The sequence below is a fragment of the Acinonyx jubatus genome, chromosome C1 (genome assembly GCF_027475565.1).
Source record: "Acinonyx jubatus isolate Ajub_Pintada_27869175 chromosome C1, VMU_Ajub_asm_v1.0, whole genome shotgun sequence".
Taxonomy (NCBI): Eukaryota; Metazoa; Chordata; class Mammalia; order Carnivora; family Felidae; genus Acinonyx; species Acinonyx jubatus.
In genome coordinates this window covers 9,329,538-9,351,392 of record NC_069381.1, presented here as the reverse complement: position 1 = coordinate 9,351,392, position 21,855 = coordinate 9,329,538, and the positions used below count along the sequence as shown (strand labels likewise).

At 47.9% G+C, this 21,855-nt stretch overlaps 1 protein-coding gene across 2 annotated transcripts; it reads right to left on the bottom strand.

Annotated features, from left to right (window-relative positions):
- Window positions 1-689: 689 nt before the first annotated feature.
- On the bottom strand, window positions 690-19,444 carry AADACL3 (arylacetamide deacetylase like 3). 2 transcript variants are annotated; one of them, XM_027060369.2, is made up of 4 exons: window positions 12,983-19,444; window positions 8,416-8,632; window positions 6,543-6,606; window positions 690-3,887 (listed from the first exon to the last, which is right to left on the bottom strand). In XM_027060369.2, exons 1-4 carry the CDS (start codon window positions 13,148-13,150, stop codon window positions 3,113-3,115), a joined length of 1,224 nt encoding a protein of 407 aa, XP_026916170.1. In that variant the 5' UTR covers window positions 13,151-19,444; the 3' UTR covers window positions 690-3,112. The 2 variants fall into 2 exon arrangements, with proteins under 2 accessions (XP_026916170.1, XP_053063325.1); XM_053207350.1 differs by lacking the exon at window positions 12,983-19,444 and having other exon boundaries at window positions 868-3,887; window positions 8,416-11,525.
- Window positions 19,445-21,855: the final 2,411 nt, after the last annotated feature.

The following is a 21,855-nucleotide window of genomic DNA, read 5'->3' as shown; positions in this document are numbered from 1 at the left end:
ATGACTCAAATAAGGTCATGTGGCTCAGTTGTGTCTTTTAATTCTGAACGAGGAGGAAAGGAACGAGCTAGTGGGTCATGGGGCACAGCAGAAAAGGGGTGTCATCAGTTGGATCAGGGTTACAATGCACAGCACCTGGCCAATCACGTGGTCTTGAACCTTACCACAAAGAGACAGGAAGTGAGCAATGTTATTAATGATTCTGAGCCTCAGTGTCCTCATCTGTAAAATAGGCTTAAGAGTATCTACTTTGGGGACTCCTGGGTGGCTCAGTTGGTTAAGCATCTCTTGGTTTTGGCTCAGGTCATGATGTCATGGTTCGTGGGTTCAAGCCCCACACTGTCAGTGCGGAGCCTGCTTGCGATTCTCTCTCTCCCTCTCTCTCTGCCCCTCCCCAGCTCCCTCACTCTCTCTCTCTCTCTGAAAATAAATAAAATAAAACTTAAAAAACAAAGAATACCTACTTTGTAGAATTCACATGAGGAACACACGAGCTTGTTGGGGGGACCATAGCTGGTGTATTAGGTTAAGAATTTGCAGATTATGACCTGCTGAGTGAGGAGGTGTGAGCCTCCCTTGTAGGGTGGGCAGGCAGCTCCCTCAGTTTCCTAGCTCCGATCTTGGGGATGTAGAAACCTGGGGGTCTTTTTGATTGAAGGCGCAGTTTCAACATGCTCACACAAAGGTAGTAAAGTCTCAAGATTTATTGCTTATAGATTCCAGAAATGGGGTTGTGATGCACAATGAGCCAAGTCCTCTGTTTCAGGTCTCGAGTGAGCAGGAGAGAGAGCAGGGTAGTAAGCACCTGCTACTGATAAGGTGGCTGTGGCAGAGGTCACTAACTTCTTGTGGACTCAACCCTACATGGCTATTTTTAAAGGTGGCCCAGGAAAAGTAGAGTGGGAACTTACAGCAAGAATCCTAAGCTCCAGGTTCTTATCTGAATGTCTAGCCTGTGGGTGTGAGCAGGGCTGTCGTGCTGGAAAATGCCAGGGTAACAGCTCGAAGCAACTGCTTTCTTATCACAGGGCAGTGGAAATTCAAAGCCAGAGGTTCTTCCAGCCCCAAAAACGTAACTGACTCATCTCCCTTGGGTATGGTCCTCCACTGGTTCACACACCCCCTGCCATCCCACAGTAGGAGAGCTAACCACCCAACTCCCCAGAAGGCCAGCTCAGTCAGAGGCAGCATAAAACAATGAAGGCCACATTCCAGGAGAGGAGTCTACCCAGACTCAGCTCAGAGACCTATTCTAGAAGGGACCATGCTCCTCAGATCCCAGTGCTGCCCAACAGCTGAGGGGCCACCAGACGAGGTGCTTTCAGTGAGTGGTTCCTAATTCTCCAACAAAGACACCTGCTGGTCTCCTGCTGTGAATGGATTGAGGAGCCACCAGATGGGATTCCTCTTTGCCCCGTGTTTCAGCACGAGCATTCAACTGAAAGCCAGTTAAGGTCATGCACGGGGGTCTCTGTGCAGTAGACTTGGATCTTGGCCTATAATAGCTGCTAGCCAACCTGAAGACCAGGTAGGGCCAGCCTGGGAACCTGGGCCATCCATTTCATTGGAATTTTTTTAAACATGTATTTATTTTTGAGAGAGACAGAGACAGAGTGTGAGCGGGGGAGGGGCAGAAAGAGAGGGAGACACAGAATCTGAAGCAGGCTCACAGAGCCTGATGCGGGGCTCAAACTCATGAACCGCGAGATCATGACCTGAGCTGAAGTCGGACACCCAACCGATGGAGCCACCGAGGCGCCCCTTCATTGGAATTTTTATTCCTCACAGACAAGTGGCCAACTTGTTGAGTGGTCCTTGACATCCCTTGCCACATCCAAGTACTCTGATTCAGAGTTCATTTAGCTTCTGTGGTAGAGTAAGCATTGATGTCCACCCAGCAGAGTTGGCACTGATGTCCACTCAGTAGAGTAAGCATTGATGTCTACTGTAGAAGAGTGAGTGTTGATGTGAGGAAAATATTCTCTCCTTCCCTCATGCTCAGTCCAAGCACTGGGTGGAGTTGATCCCATCCTTCACTCCAAGGCCAGTATGGGACTTAGGCCTGGCCAGTCAGAACATTCCATTCCCTTAGTTGTGGCACCTGGACGCACCACCCAAAATGCCCACAGAGCTATTGAGTTACAACGTGGTTTCTTCTGGGATGGCTGAGAATGAGGCAAGTCTATAAGGACGGACTTGACTCTAGAGAATGTAAGTATGGAGCTGCTCAGGGCCACCCATATGCAGAGGTGAAGGTGAAGTAAATGCAGAGGAGAAGAGAAGGCAGCTGGTGGCATCGTCTGAGTTCTTAGATCAAACCATACCTGATTTATCCTTGGAATTCATAGCTACATCAACCAATACATTCTTTCTCTGATTTAGGCCAATTTGAGTTGGTTGTGTGTCTTCAGACAGAAATCGTTTTTGCTAATACATCTTCAGCCCTTTGGCTCCTTTGACTCCAGGAGATCCAGAGCTCCCTGGCCAGATGGCTCTTGGCTATCTTCATCAGCCTCTAGGTGCCAACCGCTATGGAAAACCTATCCATTCTGTCCTAACTCTTCAAGCCCAGACAGTCAAAACTCTGAGCACAGAGGCAGAGGAACAGCAGGAGAAATGTTACCGTGTACCCACAGGGGGAGAGTGACACCAGTTTCCCACCTCCATTCAGCAGTCTAGAACATCAGAGCCCCATCCTCTGAGCTAGGCTGAAAAAAGCCCATGGGATTGCACATGATGCCCGTTTCATTCCAAGGCTAGCCAAGTGCTACCTACAGCCTACATCAGCCTGAACTCTCCCTCAGGGAAGCCACAGGCAACCCTTACATGATCATTCACTCTCTCCAATGGCCACTGCAGCTCAAGTTTTCCTGACCACGAACATGAACAGAGTCCCACCCTCCCCCCAAACCTGTCTCTCCTACTGCTCTCCCTTGAGACATCAGAAACACGCATTCTGCAGTTCTAGAAGCTGAAGCAAGAAGAACATGGCAACCTCGACACCCTCCCCAGCCCCACTCAGCCTGGCCTACATCACAACAAAGAGTCCCATTGGGGAACCAGATCGTGGCTGAACACACACTTCCGCAGCTCTAACAGGAAGGAAAGACGGTCACAACTTATTTAGAAAATGGACCATGGCATTTAGAATCCTCGTGGAGCAGGGGAATTGCAAGTAGCCCATATCAAAGGTGCTAAGCACTCCGTGGAAACCATCCTCCATGTGGTGCCATGTCACCGGGACTCCCAAGTCCTCCAACCGCTTCTTGAACAACAGTGAATGGTCCCGGAGAAGGTCATACTCACAGCTCACAATGCAAGCCTCGGGGAGCTGAGACATGACTTCATCTTCTGCGATCAGGGGTGAGTTCATCAAATCCAGAGCGAGGTTTGTCTCCAGGTAGGCAGCCTCGTTTAGGGGCTCACGGGGCATCGGCCGGTAGCTTTTCTTCTTAAACCTCTCCGGGATGTTTTCTGCACCCAACCACTTTCTGTACTTTTCCCAGACTTCAGCAGGCAAATGGGCACCTTTCATGATGGTGCTTTTCCAGGAGGGGTTGATGTCCAGGTAACAACTCCAACAGTAGAAGGCAAAATTCCAATTGAGCAGTGGGATATTCCTGTTCTGCTGAAAAGAAGGGGACTGAAAATCCACAGCTTGGAGGATGGCGTAGACCAGGATCTGAGCACGGATCTTGGGGAGATCTGGACAGTCCAAAAGTTTTTGACAAACTATTGTGGCCATTCCCCCTCCCACACTGTCACCACAGACCACGACCCGATCTGGATCCACCCCATACACATTCAGGGACTTCAAGAAGTGGATGGTGGCTGCAATGCAGTCTCGTGCCGCCACCGGGAATTTATGCTGGGGCAGGCGGCGGTATCTAAAAAAGAACCAAGGAACACGGTTTACGCTCATCGCCCTAGGAGAGCCAACAATACATGTCTAGCATCCCTTAGACCAAATTTCATCCATTAGCCTCTCTTTCTGAAGCCCAAGAAAGTGAACTCATGGTATGAGGCTTCCATGAGGTGATAGGCATGAAGCCTGGCACACAGGCTCCGTGAGTGGCGGTTGCTGTTCCCTCCATCTAAATGACCCTTTGGGAGACAGGCTGTGACCACGAGAGCCCTGTCATCTGCCTATGGGTCAACAACTTAGCAATCACCAACATGAACCCCATCTTTCTGAACCTACCCATGGGTCCTTCCCTGGCTCACAGCTGTCCCCTTTTCTTATGATTCTTCTATGAGCAACTCCAGATTTGCCTGGGTTTCAATTCCAATTAACCCTGCCATGCTTGCAGGTTTTGTGGGAGGATCTTGCAGACATAAATACCACCAGGGGCCAGCAGTTAACGTACGGGTCTCCTCCAGATCACCCACGTCCACTCTGGACCACTGCTGTCCTAAAGGTGTGCCATGCACTACTGCCATGGAGGTCAGCAGCGTGGCATGCTAGACCTCCCGGTTTCTCAAGAGATTCCAGAAATCTGGGTGTTGTGAGAAATGTTACCATTTTAAATGCTGGTCTCAAATTTAAAAAAGAAAGAAAAGGGGCGCCTGGGTGGCACAGTCGGTTAAGCGTCCGACTTCAGCCAGGTTACGATCTCGCGGTCCGTGAGTTCGAGCCCCGCGTCAGGCTCTGGGCTGATGGCTCAGAGCCTGGAGACTGTTTCCGATTCTGTGTCTCCCTCTCTCTCTGCCCCTCCCCCATTCATGCTCTGTCTCTCTCTGTCCCAAAAATAAATAAACGTTGAAAAAAAAATTAAAAAAAAAAAAAGAAAGAAAGAAAAAAAAATACTCTGTGGGACCCACGAACTTTTGCCAACCATTCCCATCGCGATGCCTCCTCTTTTAAGCCACCCTGAGTTCATGCCAGGACAGCAATGTTTCTACTCTAAAGCCTCATCTATCTTGGATTCATAAAATAATTCTGTTGCAGAGATTTGCTGGCATACTATAGTGACCAGAGTTGTAAGGCATATCATGGCCAACACTTGGATCAAGACGTCTACCCCACTGCAGATACGGTTTGGGAGCTGAGAATTGTAAAGTGAGTGGTTTCTCTGGGGTCCTCTGCCTCATCCAGGACCAATTTCTGTATCTTTCACTCTAACTCAACCAGCTGTGCCACATGGAAGCTGGGAAATGTATTCCCACCAAGACATTGGCATTGGTACTGCTCTATGGAATGTGCATTTATTAAAATTTTTTAGGAGCAGGAGTGGGGAGGGGCAGAGAGAGAGGAAGACACAGAATCCAAAGCAGGCTCCAGGCTCAGAGCTGTCAGCACAGAGCCTGACGCGAGATCATGACCTGAGCTGAAGTCAGATGCTTAACCAACTGAACCATCCAGGCGCCCCTGGAATGCGCATTTAAAATGTTTTTTTTTTAATTTTTTTTTAATGTTTATTTATTTTTGACAGAGAGAGAGAGACAGAGCATGAGCGGGAGGGGCAGAGAGAGAGGGAGACACAGAATCAGAAGCAGGCTCCAGGCTCTGAGCTGTCAGCACAGAGCCCGACGTGGGGCTCGAACTCACAGACCGCGAGATCATGACCTGAGCCAAAGTCGGACGCTCAACCGACTGAGCCACCCAGGCACCCCTGGAATGCGCATTTAAATGAAACCGCAGGGAGTGTGTTATGCTAAGTGAAATAAGCCATACAGAGAAAGACAGATACCATATGTTTTCACTCTTATGTGGATCCTGAGAAACTTAACAGAAACCCATGGGGGGAGGGGAAGGGTAAAAAAAAAAGAGGTTAGAGTGGGAGAGAGCCAAAGCATAAGAGACTCTTAAAAACTGAGAACAAACTGAGGGTTGATGGGGAGTAGGAGGGAGGGGAGGGGAGGTGATGGGCATTGAAGAGGGCATCTTTTGGGATGAGCACTGGGTGTTGTATGGAAACTAATTTGACAATAAATTTCATATATTAAATAAATAAATAAATAAATAAACCGCAGGAAAGATTAATCGGGAAGGAACCATCCTGCCCCCATGGGACAAGGTGTCAGGCGGCAGGGGAGGGAGGATGAGGCCACTTGACCACAGTGACCTCTCCTCTTATGTGTCCACTTTGCCAGGGGAGGGGCCACCCCAGGTCTCTCCTGCCCCTGCCCCATGTCTCACCGGGGTGGACCTCCCTCTTGGGAGCACTTGGGAATTCTATGGCAATGGCCGAGGTTGTCTGTTACCGTGCAGGGCACTGTGGCATTTCGCGTAGGAGGTGCTAAGTGTCTGGAACGTGCTTCTGTGCCACCAATAGGGCTCATGTTTGCAAAGCCCTGCACTTGATCTACCCAGAGAAGACCACTCCCCACACAGCTTCCAGATGTTACCATGCACAGAACGCCCGAGGGCCACCCACAGGGAGGAGTGCTGTTCTCTGCCTCTCCCTTACCCTCTCCTCACCACTGCTCACAGCCCATCATCCCCTGCTCCGGTGTCCTGGTGTCCCTGCATCCCCCTGCCCGCCCCAAGCCAGGCTCTCCACCCCCCCTTATCCAGCACCACCCCTCCGCCTTTTACTCACCCAACTGATAGGACCACTGAGCCACTCTTCTTGGACAGATGACAGCATATGACATGATGGGTTTCTAGAAAATAAAAGGTATTTAACATTCACTAGGAAGATTAGTGGCCTCCTTTGCCAGCCATCACCATGAGCTGCCCCCTTCTCTCTGACAACCACCACAGACAGAGAGCTGGGGCTGATCCTAACAAGGTTTTGCAAACTTTCTTTCCCGCTGTGGAGCAGTCCTTCCTCCCCACCTTCTAGAACTTCTCCTCTGAGATCCCGTCTGAAGAACTTCCTCTAAGATTTCCCCCCATCCCCATTGATTCTGCAATCCATTCAAAATATCTGAGATGCCGTTTGGCCATAGAGCACAGGGGTGCGAGCTCTCGATTCAGACCGGAGCTCACATCCCGACTTTGCCTCCTTTTAGCTTGAGCCGAAGTAGTCTGGGGCAAGTGCCTTCACCTCCCTGAGGCTTGACTGCCACATCGGTAAAATGGGTACGATGATAATAACAGGGTTGTTTTGGGGGGGGGTGGTTAATGAGATAACTATTACATAGAGGGCTTCCACAGTGTCTGCTGTGTAAATATTAATTATTAATAATATTTATCAATACCTACTGACTGTTACCGCCATCCATTATGCAGACCAAACCAAAACCATGGTCGCATCAAATCCCTTACCCTCAAAAGCTCCTGCAGTGTGCCTCTGACATTCCACAGTTCGGAAGGCAGGGCTGAAACCAAATAAAAGGGTTTTTTCCCTTGAATTCATGGGACACCAGTGCGTGGGGGAGGGGGGGGCTAAGATAATAAAACGGTCTCGATTTTGAGTTTTTTCTGTCATTGATTTTCCTCAAATTGTTGGTTCTCCTGTCTGTACCAGAATTTGTCTCAGACGATAGCTGGTATGAAACAAAAGGACATGTGTTCAGCTATTTCCACTTTAAAAAAAATCCTATTTCCAACTGAATAGAGGTGCTGGTTGTAGAACACTATGAACGTACTAAACACCACTGAATTGTACACTTTAAAGTGGTTAATTTGCGGGCGCCTGGGTGGCTCAGTCAGTTAAGCGTCCAACTTTGGCTCAGGTCATGATCTCACAGTTCACTGAGTTTGAGCCCACATGGGGTGAGTTCGTTGAGCCTCACTTCGAGCTCCACACTTAGGACTCACTCTCTCTCTCTCTCTCTCCCTCTTTCCTTCTGCCTTTCTCTCGCTTGGGACCTCTTTCTATCAAAAATAAATAAATAAATAAATAAAAATAAATAATTGGGGTGCCTGGGTGGCTCAGTCGATTGAGCGTCCGACCTCTGCTCAGGTCATGATCTTGCAGTTCGTGAGTTCGAGCCCCGTGTCAGGCTCTGTGCTGACAGCTCAGAGCCTGGAGCCTGCTTCAAGTTCTGTTTCTCCCTCTCTCCGCCCCTCCCTCATTCACACTCTTTCTCTCAAAAATAAATAAGCATTAAGAAAAAAAGTGGTTAATTTTATGTTGTGTGAATTTCATATATATATATATATATGGATATTTCATATATATATGGATATAAACATATCCATAGATACACACATATACACATACATATACATATATGTGTATATATGAATATATGAATGTAAATAGAGCATATATATGAATATATATATTTATATAGCATATGAATATATGAATATATATGTTGCATATATAGGTCTCCTTAGTTCCAGAAAGAGATCAGTACCTTCCATATCTCTGCCACCTGGATGATCTGGGACCCGCTAACTGTCCAGGTCCTACAGCGGCTTATAGACTGGGGTGCCACCTCTTGCTGGAAGGTGGGTGGCACCCAGCTCTGCTCTGGGACTGTCATACTATGGGTGGGGTCTGAGGGAAAGACTCTTACTCAGGCTCCCCAGGACCCCCCCGCCGCCGTGGTAGAACACGATGCCAGGCCTGGGGATGCAGGAAAACACTTTGGGCTGGTACAGCTTCACAGGGATTGTCCCGTAGCGGAGGTCTGTGACCACGACATCCGGATCCTCCTTCAGTGGCCTCAGATCATGCATGAAACGGACAAATCGGGGCATAGAACAGATTCTCAGTTTCTCAAAAATCATCCCCTGTTGGTGAGAGAGGAGGAAATGAGGCCGGAAGGATTTCAGTCTGTGCTGCGCTCGGGTGCAGCCGCCACCCGTGCCCCCAGCGGAGTGGCTGGAGGGCAGGCTGGACCACGTGTCCACGTGCGCCCTTGCGACACTGTAGTAAGCCCACCCCACCTTGGCCCACACTGCCCCCTCATCCTCTTTCCCCAGACAATTGACACCCGGTCCCACAAACCGAGCTTCTGGCCACCCCATGAGGGTCCCTCTCCCCCAGAACACCCCCAACTGTGGCCTGGACGTGACCTCTCTTCCCGGGGCAGGCCCTCCTGGACCAGCCCAGCCAATGCAGTCGTCCTAAGCATTAGTTGCTAGTTTAAAGACGTGATAACTACACTGTGGTTATGTTTTTTAAAAGGTGAGGGCGTTCTGGTCTTTCAGAGATAATGACTGAAACCTTTTGGATAAAATAATATGATGTCTGAGGTCCACTTCCTGAGAAATGAGAAGGGGGAAAAGGTGGGAGCACCAGTGAAACAAGATTGGCCAGGAGTCAGCAATCAGTACTGGGGGGAGGGTACATGGGGCATCCTCATAGTTTTCTGTCTCCTTTGGTGCATATCTGAAAGTTTGCATGATAACAAAATAAAAGTAAACAAAGTCGTCTCTCACCCAGGCACCCTCTTTCTAGTGGTTCCTAACCCTTTCTGCACCAATGCCAGTTTGGCTTTAAGCGATGCCTGTGGACCTCGTCACAGAATGTTTTTGACACCTAAAATAAAATATGTGGGATTACATACGAGCACACAACAGCGAGATCTAGCGGCTGGTTTAATATCATTATTACTTCGAAGAAATGAGGCATCCGTGCAATTTTTCACCATATCTGCAATGGCTGTAATACGCTCTGGAAATATGCGGGGTTCCTCTTGGTGACAAAGTCCCAGGTTGTGCTGTCACAACTGTGGTTTGTCCCCTTCATTCTTCATGGAAGGGAACGCCGCATTTCCTTTAGAGGTGAGTGAAAATGGAGCGTTTTTTTTTTTACCCCACCCACTTTCACGGACCCCTTGTCTTCTGTCCCCTTGGGGATTCAGAGAACCCCGGATGAAGAAGCCCTCTTTCACTTTGCTGGAAGGACTCGCCACACTGTAAATGGATTGGTTTATAGTGGTTTTGCCTGATTCTTCTCTCTGTCTCCCCACCAACACTGCCATGAGACTATAAGCTCCCTGAAGGCAGACTCTATCTGGGACTGTATTTCTCTTGCCCCTCATTGATCCCAGAGCCACAACTGGTGGACGACACATCGTAGTTACATGACACATCTTTGTAAAAACAAAAAAACAAAACCAAAACAAACAAACAAAAAAAGCAAGTCAACAAACAGTAATAAGGCTAATACGTATTGAGGGTTTCCTTTATGCCAGGAATTGTAACCTGCACTCAGGACGGTTTAACTCATCGTAGCCCACAACATGCTATGGAGTCTGGACTACTACTTCCCCCTCTTTTGCAGATGAGGAAACTGAGTCATCGTATTTGGGAGCCCAGACTACAGACTATGAGGGTCAAGGTCAGGAAAGCCAGAGGACAAATCATCAGATCTTGTGAAAGCTGGACATAGGAAGCCTTCAGCCAGTGGGTTCTTCTCCAGGAAGGGGTCTTCATGGGAACAGGTGTTTGCACTTGCTTTTCATTATGTAAGAGAGTTGAGAAAGCCTCAGCCTCGGGGGGGGGGGGGGCGTTAAGATGGTGGAGCTGTAGGGGGGCCCTAGGCTTGCCTCATCCCTCAAACACAGCTAGATAATGTCAAATCACCCAGGAAAATTGATCTGAGGACTCACAGAACAAACTGCGCAACAAGAAGGAGAAAAAGAGGCCACATCGTGGAAGGTAGGAAGGTGCAGAGACGTGATTTGGGGAAGAAAAGAATTGTAGGTGCTGCAGAGGGAAGGGAGCCCTGATCATGGAGAGAGGACAGAGATTGAGAGACAGAGAAAGAGGGGGAGAGAGAGAGAGCAGGGCCCAGGGGACTACATAAGAAAAACATTTGCCCAAACCATTGACGGGGAAATCAAGAGGGGCCGAACATCGCAAGTTGCACAAGCAGGGGGACCCAAAGAAGGCAAAGAAGTCAGAGGCGTGGCCTGGTGGGCTTAGCGGTGCTTCAGGGAAGGAGGGAGGAGGCCCAGGAGTGGGCAGTGTGGTCTGAGGATCCCCTGGGTCACACTGGGAGACACAGTTTTCCTGCTTGGAGTGCATCTGGGAGAGGTGGCACAGCCTCTCAGGGGACAAAAGAGCCCCAGGCGCCCACATGCTGCCCTGTTCACAAGCATCACAAGCAAAGGAACAGAGACAGAGGGCAGCAAACCTTGGCGTTGGCTTTTTGCTGCGCTTTACCACAAACTCCGAGCCCTGCGCGGTCATGCGACTGCCCTTCTGGGACAAACAGGCACCGGCCACAGCACAGTGAGACCCTACCCCAGAGGATCAGCATGGGTCCGTGCCACACTGGGTCCCTGAATTTGGAGTTGTGAAACACAGCCGGATACCTGAGATAAAACACAAGAGTACTGTGCCACCAGGCAGCAGAAATCCAGGACACAGAGGGAGGCAGGGGCATCTGAGGGACACCTGGGACACACAAGGGAGATTGTCCACTCTTCTGTGAGGGCTTCCTGAGCAGCAGCAGGGGAGAACTCCCTGCTCCAGGTGAGAGAGAGAGAGAGAGAGAGAGAGAGAGAGAAAGGACTGACGTCATTCCCCAGCCCATCACACTGCCAGACTTCAGTGGGCAGCACAGCATCACCCAGGGGAAGCTGGAGCCCCTTACTCCAAGCCCCTCCCCCCTGCACCTTGCAGGTGCTTCTGAACTAGGGCAAGTCCCCCTGAGAGCTACCGCAGCAGGCCCCTCCCCCAGAAGACCAGTGCAACTCCCCCCCAACACACACACAGACACACACACACACACACACCAGGTCTACTGATCACAGAATGCAGCTCTAGGGGAAATAGGATCCAGCTTCTTTTAACAAGCAGAGTAAAACACTCCTAGTTAAAGCTCGCCACACACTAGACAAGGTCCAAACACCCCACTGCAAGCAAGAAGTTCTGCAGAGGATTGACCTGAGGGAAAGAGCAGCCAAAACACAGCAGCAGAGTGCACACGGCATACACCAGAGACCCCTCCTGAAGCACCAGGCCCTGGCCAGTATATGAGGTCTTCTTAATATAGCCATTACTCTCGAGACGCCTGGCTGGCTCTGACAGTTAAGCGTCTGACTCTTGATTTCAGCGCAGGTCACAACCTCGAGCTTCGTGAGATCGAGCCCTGTGTCAGGCTCTATGCTGATGGCACAGAACTTGCTTGGGATTCCCCCTCTCTCTCCCTCTCACCCTCTGCCCCGCTCGTTCTCTCGCTCTCTCTCAAAATAAATAAATGAACATTATAGCCATAACTCTCAGGAGCAGGAAACAGAACACACAGAAGACACAGACGTAAACAAAATGCCAAGACAGAGGAATGCATCCCAAAAGAAAGAACAAAAAGGGGTCACGGCCAGGGATCTAATCGAAACAGATATAAGTAATACGCCTGACCTAGAATTTAGAACAACAATCATGAGGATACTAGCTGAGCTTGAGGAAAGCAAAGAAGACACCAGGGAGTCCCTTCCGTTGCATAAGAGACTTAACTGTGTTTTCTGTATTCAATCTGTCAGCCCTCTGGAAAAGCGCAACCAGTCCCCATTGGCAACTTTGACACAATTCTCCCCACGATCTGTTTGTATCTATTCTATTAAATTCACACACCAGTAGCAATGAGCAGAATCTGACTATATGACATGAACAGTTTTCCATCTCTCAGTAGTAAAAATATTGTGTGTGTGTGTGTGTGTGTGTGTATCTAAAGCTACATTCTGAAGTTTTGCTCATTTGTACTAATTTACTGATTGGCTGCATGTGCCTTTGTTGTTGGCTGGTTCTAGCTAGGCAGGTGGTAATGGGGGCTCAAAATCCGGACTAACTCATGCTTGTCTTCACAGCTTCATGGTGTGTGCTGTGAAGACAGTAAGACAGGGGCAGGGAGGGTGGCACTGGAATTGACCTTTCTTTCCTGTTTAACCGAGGAAGTAAATCTTTTTTCATTTTCTGGCTCTGAGCCCAGTACAGCTTGAGCAACGCTAGGAAGAGATTGAGAACCTCTTAGTTAATAGGTTCCCTAACAGGGATCATTCGGATGTGAGAACAAAATGCAGCCAGCCTGTTTCTGCTGCTGCGTCGATGCAACTAGAATCTTCTCATGTGTTTTCCCAACCTCCTCCTTGAACCCTCAGGCGGAGAGGAAAAATCAGACACGGAACTCACCCATCTCAACAACAGCAGGAAAAGGCAATCCAGGACCCGCAGTTTCACCGGGTGGCCGATGGCTGCAGGGATGTCCGCAGTAAGGAAATGGCTGCAGATTACCCACAGACCAACCCCCAAGAACGCACAGGCTGCCATGGGAAGGGGCAGGAGCAGGACTGCCATCATGCTGTTTTTCAGCACAGAGGAGGCTAAGAGAAGAGGCCGTCCAGTGCCAGACACGGTCAGGAGTCAGCAGCCCTCCTCCACTTATGCACCACAACCTGCCCTCCCCACCTCCCCATCTCCACAGCATTGGCCCAGCCCAGGTGAGTCACAGACTCAGGTGAGGACATAATTCTAGGGCAGGGCCCATGCAGAGGAGAAAGTGGTTCACGCAGCCTGACTCAGCTGGAAATGAGGGCTCCAAAGTTCCAGCTACACCCTGGAGCACTGCTACGTGAAATGGCCTCGGAGGAGCACCTGGGTGGCTTAGTTGGTTAAGTGCCCACCTCTTGGTTTCGGCTCCGGTCATGATCTCACAGCCTGTGAGTTCGAGCCCCGCGTCAGGCTCCGTGTTGCCACTGCGGAGCCTGCTTGGGATTCTCTCTCTCTCCCTCGGACCCTCACGCACTCTCTCTCTCAAAATAAATAAATAAACTTAAAAAAAAAAAAAGAAATGGCCTTGGAGAAGTCACCATGGATGTCACAAACACCATTCCCTCCACCTGTGCTCTGGTGGCACTCACCCCCTAATTACACTCTGGCCATGCTCGCTGTTCCTTAGTCTGCCAAGGAGGTCCCAGGGTGTTTGTACTTGTGGTTCTCTGTGCAACAGTGTTCCCCAAGATAATGGTTGAGCTCAACTCCTCCCCTACTGCAGGTCTCTGTTCAAATGTCACCTTCTGAGTGAGGCTGTGCCTGGACACCTTATTTAAAGGTATAACTCCCCACCAGCATCCCTATGCCCATCCTACCCTCCACTTCTTCATGGCCTTTATTATCGGCTGAAATATCGCATACTTCACTTGTTTGTTTATTGTCTGTGGAGTGGCACCTCTGTGGGGACAAGAATTTTTGCTTTGTTCCTTGCTTTATCCTCAGAGGTTAGGTCGGGGTTTGGTACTTACCAGGTGCTCAGCAAATGTCTACCAAATGAAGCAATGAATGAACAAGCTTTGTCCTTTTCATTGTAAAGCAGGAAAATTTGAGCTTACCTGCCTTTTCAGGTTAGGTCAGAGATCGATGTCACTGTTCAAAATCTTCCCTAATGACAAGTCCCACATCTGCAGTAATAACGATGACGGCTGCCTTCTCTTCCACCTCCCCACCATGATGTCAGAGCACAGGGAGATCCTACCTGCCCGGGAGAGAACTGGCAATGTCTAGAGACATTTTTGGTTGTCACAACAGAATGGGCAGGGTGGGGGCTGATACTGGCATCGCAGGGGTATGTTCCAGAGACGTTGCTTAACATCCGGCAATGCACAGATGGCCCCGACAGCGAGGAGGTACCTGGTCCAACAGGCTGGTAGTGCCCAGGATGAAAAACCCTGAGCTAGTAAGACTTGGATTTGAATCCTGGCTCTGCCTCATCCAGCATTCTCATCGTGAGCGAGTTACAATACACTCTCTGAGCCTCAGCTTCCAAGACTGTAAGATGGGGATAATAATAGTAACTCCATTAGCTTTCAGTGTGCATTTATTTGAATCCAATGCAGTAGAACATTCTTTCATATTTTATCCGTTATTTGAGGTTTTTACTTTACGGATTCATGTGAATTTATTTTGTGTCTTCATACTCTGTATCTAAAATTTTCTATTTTCGTTTATCTTTTTGCACTGACTTGAAAAGATATTTGTAGTAATAACATTGGTGACAGACGGTGACCACACGTATTGTGGTGAGCACTTAGTAATGTATAGAATTGCTGAGTCAGTATGCTGTGCATCTGAATCTAATATCACACTGTATGGAGTGTATACTTCAATAAAAAATGTTTTAAATATTTTTAAGGATTATTTTCTAGTTATTTGCTTTTTTAACTTTGTTAATGTCGTTTTTCTGCATTGATGTTTGTAATTTTTACACAATGAAATCTCTCATCTGTTCTCTTATTATGCTTAGAAAGATCTTTTTTACAGTACATGAAACTATATGGCAATGATTTTGAAAATGAAGATTTTCTTTGTCAAAATATAAATATCTGGGGGCTCCTGGGTGGTTCAGTTGCTTCAGCATCTGCCTCATGATTTCAGCTCAGGTCATGATCTCACTGGTTCATGGGATGGGGCCTCACGTCAGGCTCTGCACTATCATTGGGAATTTTCTCTCTCCTTCTCTCTTTGCCCCTCCCTTACTCACACATGTGCTCTCTTGCTCTCAGAATAAATAAGTAAACTTAAAAAATATATATGAATTTCACCCAAGAAATAGAAAATATGCATAGATCAATTACTATGAGAAGGATTAGAGTCTGTTACCACTGAGGTTTATAAACACTTAACCCAGAAATTATGCAAAAGCACAGGGAGAATGAGGGAATGCCTACATATAAGCACCGAACCATTTTTTATTTCCTGGTTATATTACTTAGGATCAGTAATTCTAGCTGCTATAACAAAAGATTTTGGTAGAATAAAGACTAATTTTCCCCTCCCAACACAGACACTGGCGTGTTTGATGAACATCCGCACCACTTGGTGATTACAGGATCCATGTTTCTTTCCGTCTGATGTTCTGCCATCTTCCAGGACCTCCGCGGATCCTCCGTGCCTTGCCAGGAGCCCCAGGAATGATATGCTCGTGGAAGAACCCGTGGAGGAGAACTTAAGGGCCAGGCCTGGAAATACATCCCGTTGGCCGGAACACATTCACATGGCTTCACCGAAATGCATGGGACTCTGGGGGGGGGGGGGGGGGGAGCAAACCTTCCATCTACCTAAGGATGAAAATGAAATGGAGTTTGGCGGATTCATAGGATCGTTCTGCCACGCAGCCTTTTGTCCAACAAGCAAGAGGAGATCTAATACAGGGAATTCAAAACACTGTGGGCAGGGTGGAGGGAGGGCAGGCTTTCAGTAAACAGCACCCCAGGTGTCACAAGAAACCACGCTGCTGACTGATCTCTGGAACAGGAAGAGGGCTGACTCGCCAGGGGACACCGGGAGGCGCGTGCAAAACGTGGAGGCTTCCACCGGCTGGTGCTCACGTGCGCATGCTCGGCGCTGCCCAGGAAGAATGGCTTCCGCTTCTAGCTGCCTTCCAGAGCTTCCGGGAAGGATGTTCCTGAGACAAACTGCAGCCTTGTGGGCAAGATGGCCTAGGAAGCGCCATTCTCCTGCATTTAACCCCCAGACACAGGAGAGGGTTCAGAACAGTAAGGAGGGTGCTGAGTGCCAGCATCTGGCACAAGAAATAGTTTGATCGTGATGTTAGGGCCCTTGAAGTCCAACCACAGACTGCCAAGGAGTCCCCAGCCCAAGGTCAGGTCAAGTACTCCTGTTACGTCTCTTTGTGGTGTCTGTGCTCCTGCACGCTCATTGGGGAATTTCTAGCAGTCTTTTCTTTTGTGTATTTTGCTGCGATGTCATTTGGCACAGAGTTATATATTTCCTGCGGAAGTCGCCTTTCTCAGCGTGCTGGAGTTGCCCTAAACAAAGGACCCCAGGCTGGGGGTGGGGGTGGGGGAAGGGGGGCTTTAGCAAAAGAAGCTTAGAGTCTCCCAGGTCTGGAGGCTGGAGGTCCAAGGTGTCACCAGGGCTGATATCTTCTGAGGGCTGTGCAGGAAGGGTGTGCTCCAGGACCCTCTCCTTGGCTTTTGGACAGCTGTCATCGCTCTGTATCTTCACACTGTCTTCCCTCTACGCATGTCTCTGTGTCCAGTTTCCCTTTTTACAAGGACACCAGTTGTATTGGAGTGAGGCCCACTCTGAGGACCTCATTTTGATCATCGCTGCAAAGACCTTACCTCTTAAGTAAGGTCACATTCTGAGGTACTGGGGGTTAGGCTCAACATATGGATTTAGGGGTGCCTGGCTGCCTCAGTCGAGTAGAGCATGTGACTCTTGATCTCAGGGTCGTGAGTTTGAGCCCCATGTTGGGTGTAAGGATTACTTAAAAAATAAAAAAAAATTTTTTTTTAATTTAAAAACTCACAACATATGAATTTAGAGGGACATAATTCAACCCACAACAGCACCCTTATCAACATCGAATGGTATTCTTTTACGATACGTTTCCTGCCTTGAATTCTACTTGCCCAAAGGCAGAAGCTAAGAAGTATTTGAGTGTACTTCTCCCCTGGGCCAAGCAATCTCTAGAAAAATAACACTCTACGTTCCCTCTACTTCTGCACTCACTCTTCCCCTTGGAGGAGAAGTGGCTTTTGTGAAATGGAGAAGGAATTGGGCATGCTCAGCTCGCTGTGACATCTGTTTGCCCGCAGAGAAGGGGCATCCTGTTCTCTGTAGCCAGGTGCCTCCAGAGAGAGGTGTATGTATGTTCAATGCTGCCTGGGACCCTGTTCCTAATATCAGGCAGCACCCTTGCCCACACACCTAAGCCACATGCTCTGATAATCAGCTTTATCAGAAAGAAAGGTGATGTATCAGGGTCCTAGCAGGAATTGGATGGCTTACTCATGCTATAGACTGAATGTTTGTGTCCCCCTGTAATTCATATGCTGACTCTAATCCCCAGTGTGATGATATTTGGAGGTGGGCCCTTTGGGAGGTGATCAGGTCATGAGGGTGGGGCCCACATGAATGGGATTAGTGCCCTAGTAAGAGACCTCCAAGCGTTCCTTTGCCCCTTCTGCCATGTGAGGATACAGAGAAAAGACAGCTGTCAATGAACCAGGAAGTGGGTTCTCACACATGGAATCTGTTAGCACCTTGATCTTGGACTTCCCAGCCTTCTATTGTGTTTAAGCCACCCAGTTTATGGTAATTTTATTACAGCAGCCTGAATGGACTAAGACCCTCATATTAGGATAATTTGCAAAGAGCCCACAGGATAGCACAGCCGGTAACAGCAGGGCTCCATTCTCCCTCCCAGAGGGGAGGGAATATAGCAGAACCAAGGCTGTGTGGAAAGGGCTCCCTGTGAGCTGAGCTGAGGCACACAGCTTACACATGGCAAACCCACGGGGATAGAGCTGGCCCCACTGTCACTCCCCTTCCTTCCTAGGCTCTCATGCTGTTGTGCTCCTCTGCCCAGGCCCTTCAGGAAAGCAGAGGGCAAAGGATGCTCTTGGCGGGGTCCATGCAGGTCAGTTTCCCAGGCTACAGAGTGGGTGGAGGAAGGTGAGGAGCCTACCTGGGGGACAAAGGGAAAATGTCCAGCACAGAGGTATTTTCATCTCCAAATCCTTGACCCCTATTCTGTTTTCTGGTTAGTGTCGAGCTCATGGAGGAAGGGAGGAATAATGTATTCATTTCCCACTGCTGCTATAATAAATTACCACCAACTTAGAGCCTTGAAATGATACCGATTTATTCTCACACAGTTCTGGAAGCAGAAGTTCTAACATCAAGGTATCAGCTGGGCTGCATTCCTCTTAGAGGCTCACACCTGTTTCCTCCCTTTTCCCAGCTTCTAGAGGTGCCTGCATTCCTGAGCCAAGGAATCCCAGGATCCCCTCCCAGCACCACTCTGTTCTCTGTTTCTGTCATCCCACCTCCTTCTCTGATGCTGCCTCCTCCTGTCTCTCCCTCTTATATGGGCCTTCGTGATTACATTAGGCCCACTTGGATGATCCAGGATAATCTCCCCACCTCAAAATCCTTAATTACAAGTTCAAAGTCCCTTTTGCCATGTAAGGTAACATATTTGCAAGTTCTGGGATTAAGATATGAACATCTCTGGGAGGGGGGTGGGGGGATGTTATTCAGCCCACCACAGTGAAGGGACCAGTGAACCAACCCTTTTCAAACCCCCTTGGCTTTGGGAAATAGGCACGTGCAATTTGCTTTTGCAAATGCACTCAGTGTATATTTTGCTATAGCAGTTACTATCATCAATATAACTCCCACTTGAAACTCTTTTCAGTGCATCATCTAAAGACTTAGTAGAATTCTCTCCTTTCTCAAGATAAGAATTACCTGCCTGGTGTTTGCCAGAAGCAGGGAGTGGGGGCAGGCAAAATGAGTGAAGGTGGTCAAAAGGTACAAATTTCCATTTACAAGGTAAATAAGTCCAAGGGATGCCATGTGCCGTGAGGACTCCAGTTAACAATACTGTATGTTGAAATTGTTAAGAGTAATTGCTAGATTCTTATCACAAGAAAAAAAAAAGTCACTATGTGTGGTGATGAAATTAACTAAACTTTTTTTTAAGGTTGTATTTTTAAGCAATCTCTACACACAACGTGGGGCTCGGACTCATGACCCCAAGATCAAGAGTTGAGCCGCCACCAACTGAGCCAGCCAGGTGCCCCTAACTGAATTTTTTGTGGTGGTCATTTTGCAATGTATGTGCATACATCTATCGAATCATTATGTCACATACCTAAAACCAATACAATGCTGTATGCCAATGATGCTTCAATAAATTAATAATAATAATAATTACCTGCCTGGAGTGTGGCATGTTGTTGGCTCCTTTGGGAAACATGCTGCTTTCTTATCTTCCTCCCTTTTATCTTCTATCTTCCAGTTGTGTGTCCACTTCTGTGCATCTTTTACTTTGACTTCATTGCACATGCTTTTGCCGTAAGTTGTCACAAATCCTCTGTGAAAAGAGCCATCAGGAATCTTTGACTTTCTTTTCTATCTTCCAAGTGAATAAAGACAGAAGGTATGAAAAAATTACTAGACTAATCTTCCTTAGTATAGTTCCTGCCTTAACAGTGGCTCCATAAATGGATACCAAGGACACCTTTGTCTCTTTCCCCACCTTTCACGTCATGGAGGGGCTCTTAATCCCTTAGGAAAATCCATATGTGCTTTGAAGGGTAGAGGGGAAGGAAGTGAGGGTGGAGGGGCTGAGGGACTCGGGGTGTGGTGCACATTTTAAGGGAAAAATGAGCTAAAAGTAGTTTCCTGAAAACACATTCCTGGGTTTGGAGAAACAGAGGCTGAAACTCCCAGATGGAAGTCCCTGGAGCCCAACTGAGTCCCTAACAAAGGGTTTTGGAGAACAGTGTTGGTAGCAGGTGGACACGAGGGTCTGCAGGGCCAGAGAGGCTGTGAAAGCTACATCAGGCCACCTGACCCTTTGGGTCTCTATCTCAGATGCAGACAAATCAAAAGGGTGACAGCCAGGCATGATGGCGCAGAGAGCCAGGTGGAAGTGTTCCACAGAGGGCACGTGAATTTAAACTTGGACCAGATCCCAGCAGTGCCAGCTTCTCCTGCATGCGGCACCAATATGGCGTCAGCTTTGGAAAAACCTGTCTCTGTGTAATTGCCCTTGTTTGCAGCATCAGAAGGTGCCTTCATGCATTCATTCACTCACTCATTCATTTATTCATTCATAAATGTTTAGGATGCTCACTCTCCAAGCAACTCTCTGGGGAGAGCCTTCCAGGCAGAGATGTAATACTTCCTGAGGGAGCCCCTGGGAAGGAAAGGAGGGGACCCACCTTGTGTTTCAGGAGCCCCTCCTGCCTCAAGAACAGGCAAACAAGCTTTGACCTAAAGGCTAGGTCAACTTTCCAAAATCCGAAGTAACTAATCCTGGCTGAATCTTCACAATGGCTTTGTTCATCCATGTTAATTTTATGATGGCTTGATGTTGGACATAATGGCAGACAGATGGAGTGACCCTGCAGACACCCAGGAACCCTTTGGAATGTTCCACTCCTTCCTGATCATTCATTGTTGGGGGCTGATCCTTGAATCTTTTTGTGCTGCAGACTTTTTCTCAGAATATTTTTCGTACTTATTTCATAAAAACAATGTTCTTAAATAACTGCAAAACAGACATAGACTTACTAAGAAAAATTAATGACATTAAAACGGAGTTGTAGAGATTTTTTTTCAGTTTCTAATATAGAAAGATAAGTGCTTTAAAAAAACATTAAATAAAAAAAAAACATTAAATAACACTACCTAGTGGGAGATCTAGAAATGCCACATTTTGAAATAATGATCAGCATAAAGGATGTTTTGTAATATTTGTCACAACTGAAATACATGAAAATATTTGTGATCTTATTGGTGATAAAGTCCCATGTACAAGCAATATTACTGTGGCCTGTGGCCCACATTTCTGCCAGAAAAAAAAAAAATTTAGGGATGCCTGGATGACTCAGTCAGTTAAGCGTTCGGCTCAGGTCATGATCTCATAGTTTATGAGAATGAGCCCTTTATCGAGCTCTGTGCTGATAGTGCAGAGCCTGCTTAGGATCCTCTCTCTCCTTTTCTCTCTGTCCCTCCTGCGTATTCTCTCTCTCTCTCTCAAAAATAAATATTTTTAAAAATTCTAAATTTCAGTTAGAGGTTCATGAAAATAAGTGTGATTTCTTTTCCCATTCAAGTTCATGACTATTTGACTGCTAAGCACTGAGCCCCTGTTTGAAGGTACAGTAGTTTTGTTGAAAATATTTGAGCTGCAAAATAAACTTTTGGTGTTTCCCAAAGATGAGAAGCTATCTTGGTTTCAGGTACTCAGCAAAATGAAGTGTTCCCGCTAGAAAATGATATCTGCCCTCTGTTCCCCAAGGGAAATACAATCCCACTCCCTTCTGTAGCCACAGCTGGTTAGTAGCTTGACAGGTCTGGATCCTAATAATTGATTCAGGATTTGAAAGACAATTAAGTGAGGGAGGAGTTAAGGTGGTGGAGAAGTAGGGGTGGGCTTTCCTCTCCTTCAAACACAGCCGTATTGAGGTCAGATCACTTGGAACATCCAAGAAATCAATCTGGGAGTAGCAGAAGGATCTCCACGG

What these genes read in the sequence shown, in the direction of transcription:
- AADACL3 (XM_053207350.1), bottom strand. Translation starts at nt 8,869, where the DNA reads ATGGGGTGGCCAGAAGCTCGGTTTGTGGGACCGGGTGTCAATTGTCTG. An exon ending in GGGGGTCCTGGGGAGCCTGA is followed by an intron (nt 6,607 to 8,415) that starts GTAAGAGTCTTT and finishes TTTATTTTCTAG; the next exon opens with AAACCCATCATGTCATATGC. An exon ending in TCAGTGGTCCTATCAGTTGG is followed by an intron (nt 3,888 to 6,542) that starts GTGAGTAAAAGG and finishes GTTCTTTTTTAG; the next exon opens with ATACCGCCGCCTGCCCCAGC.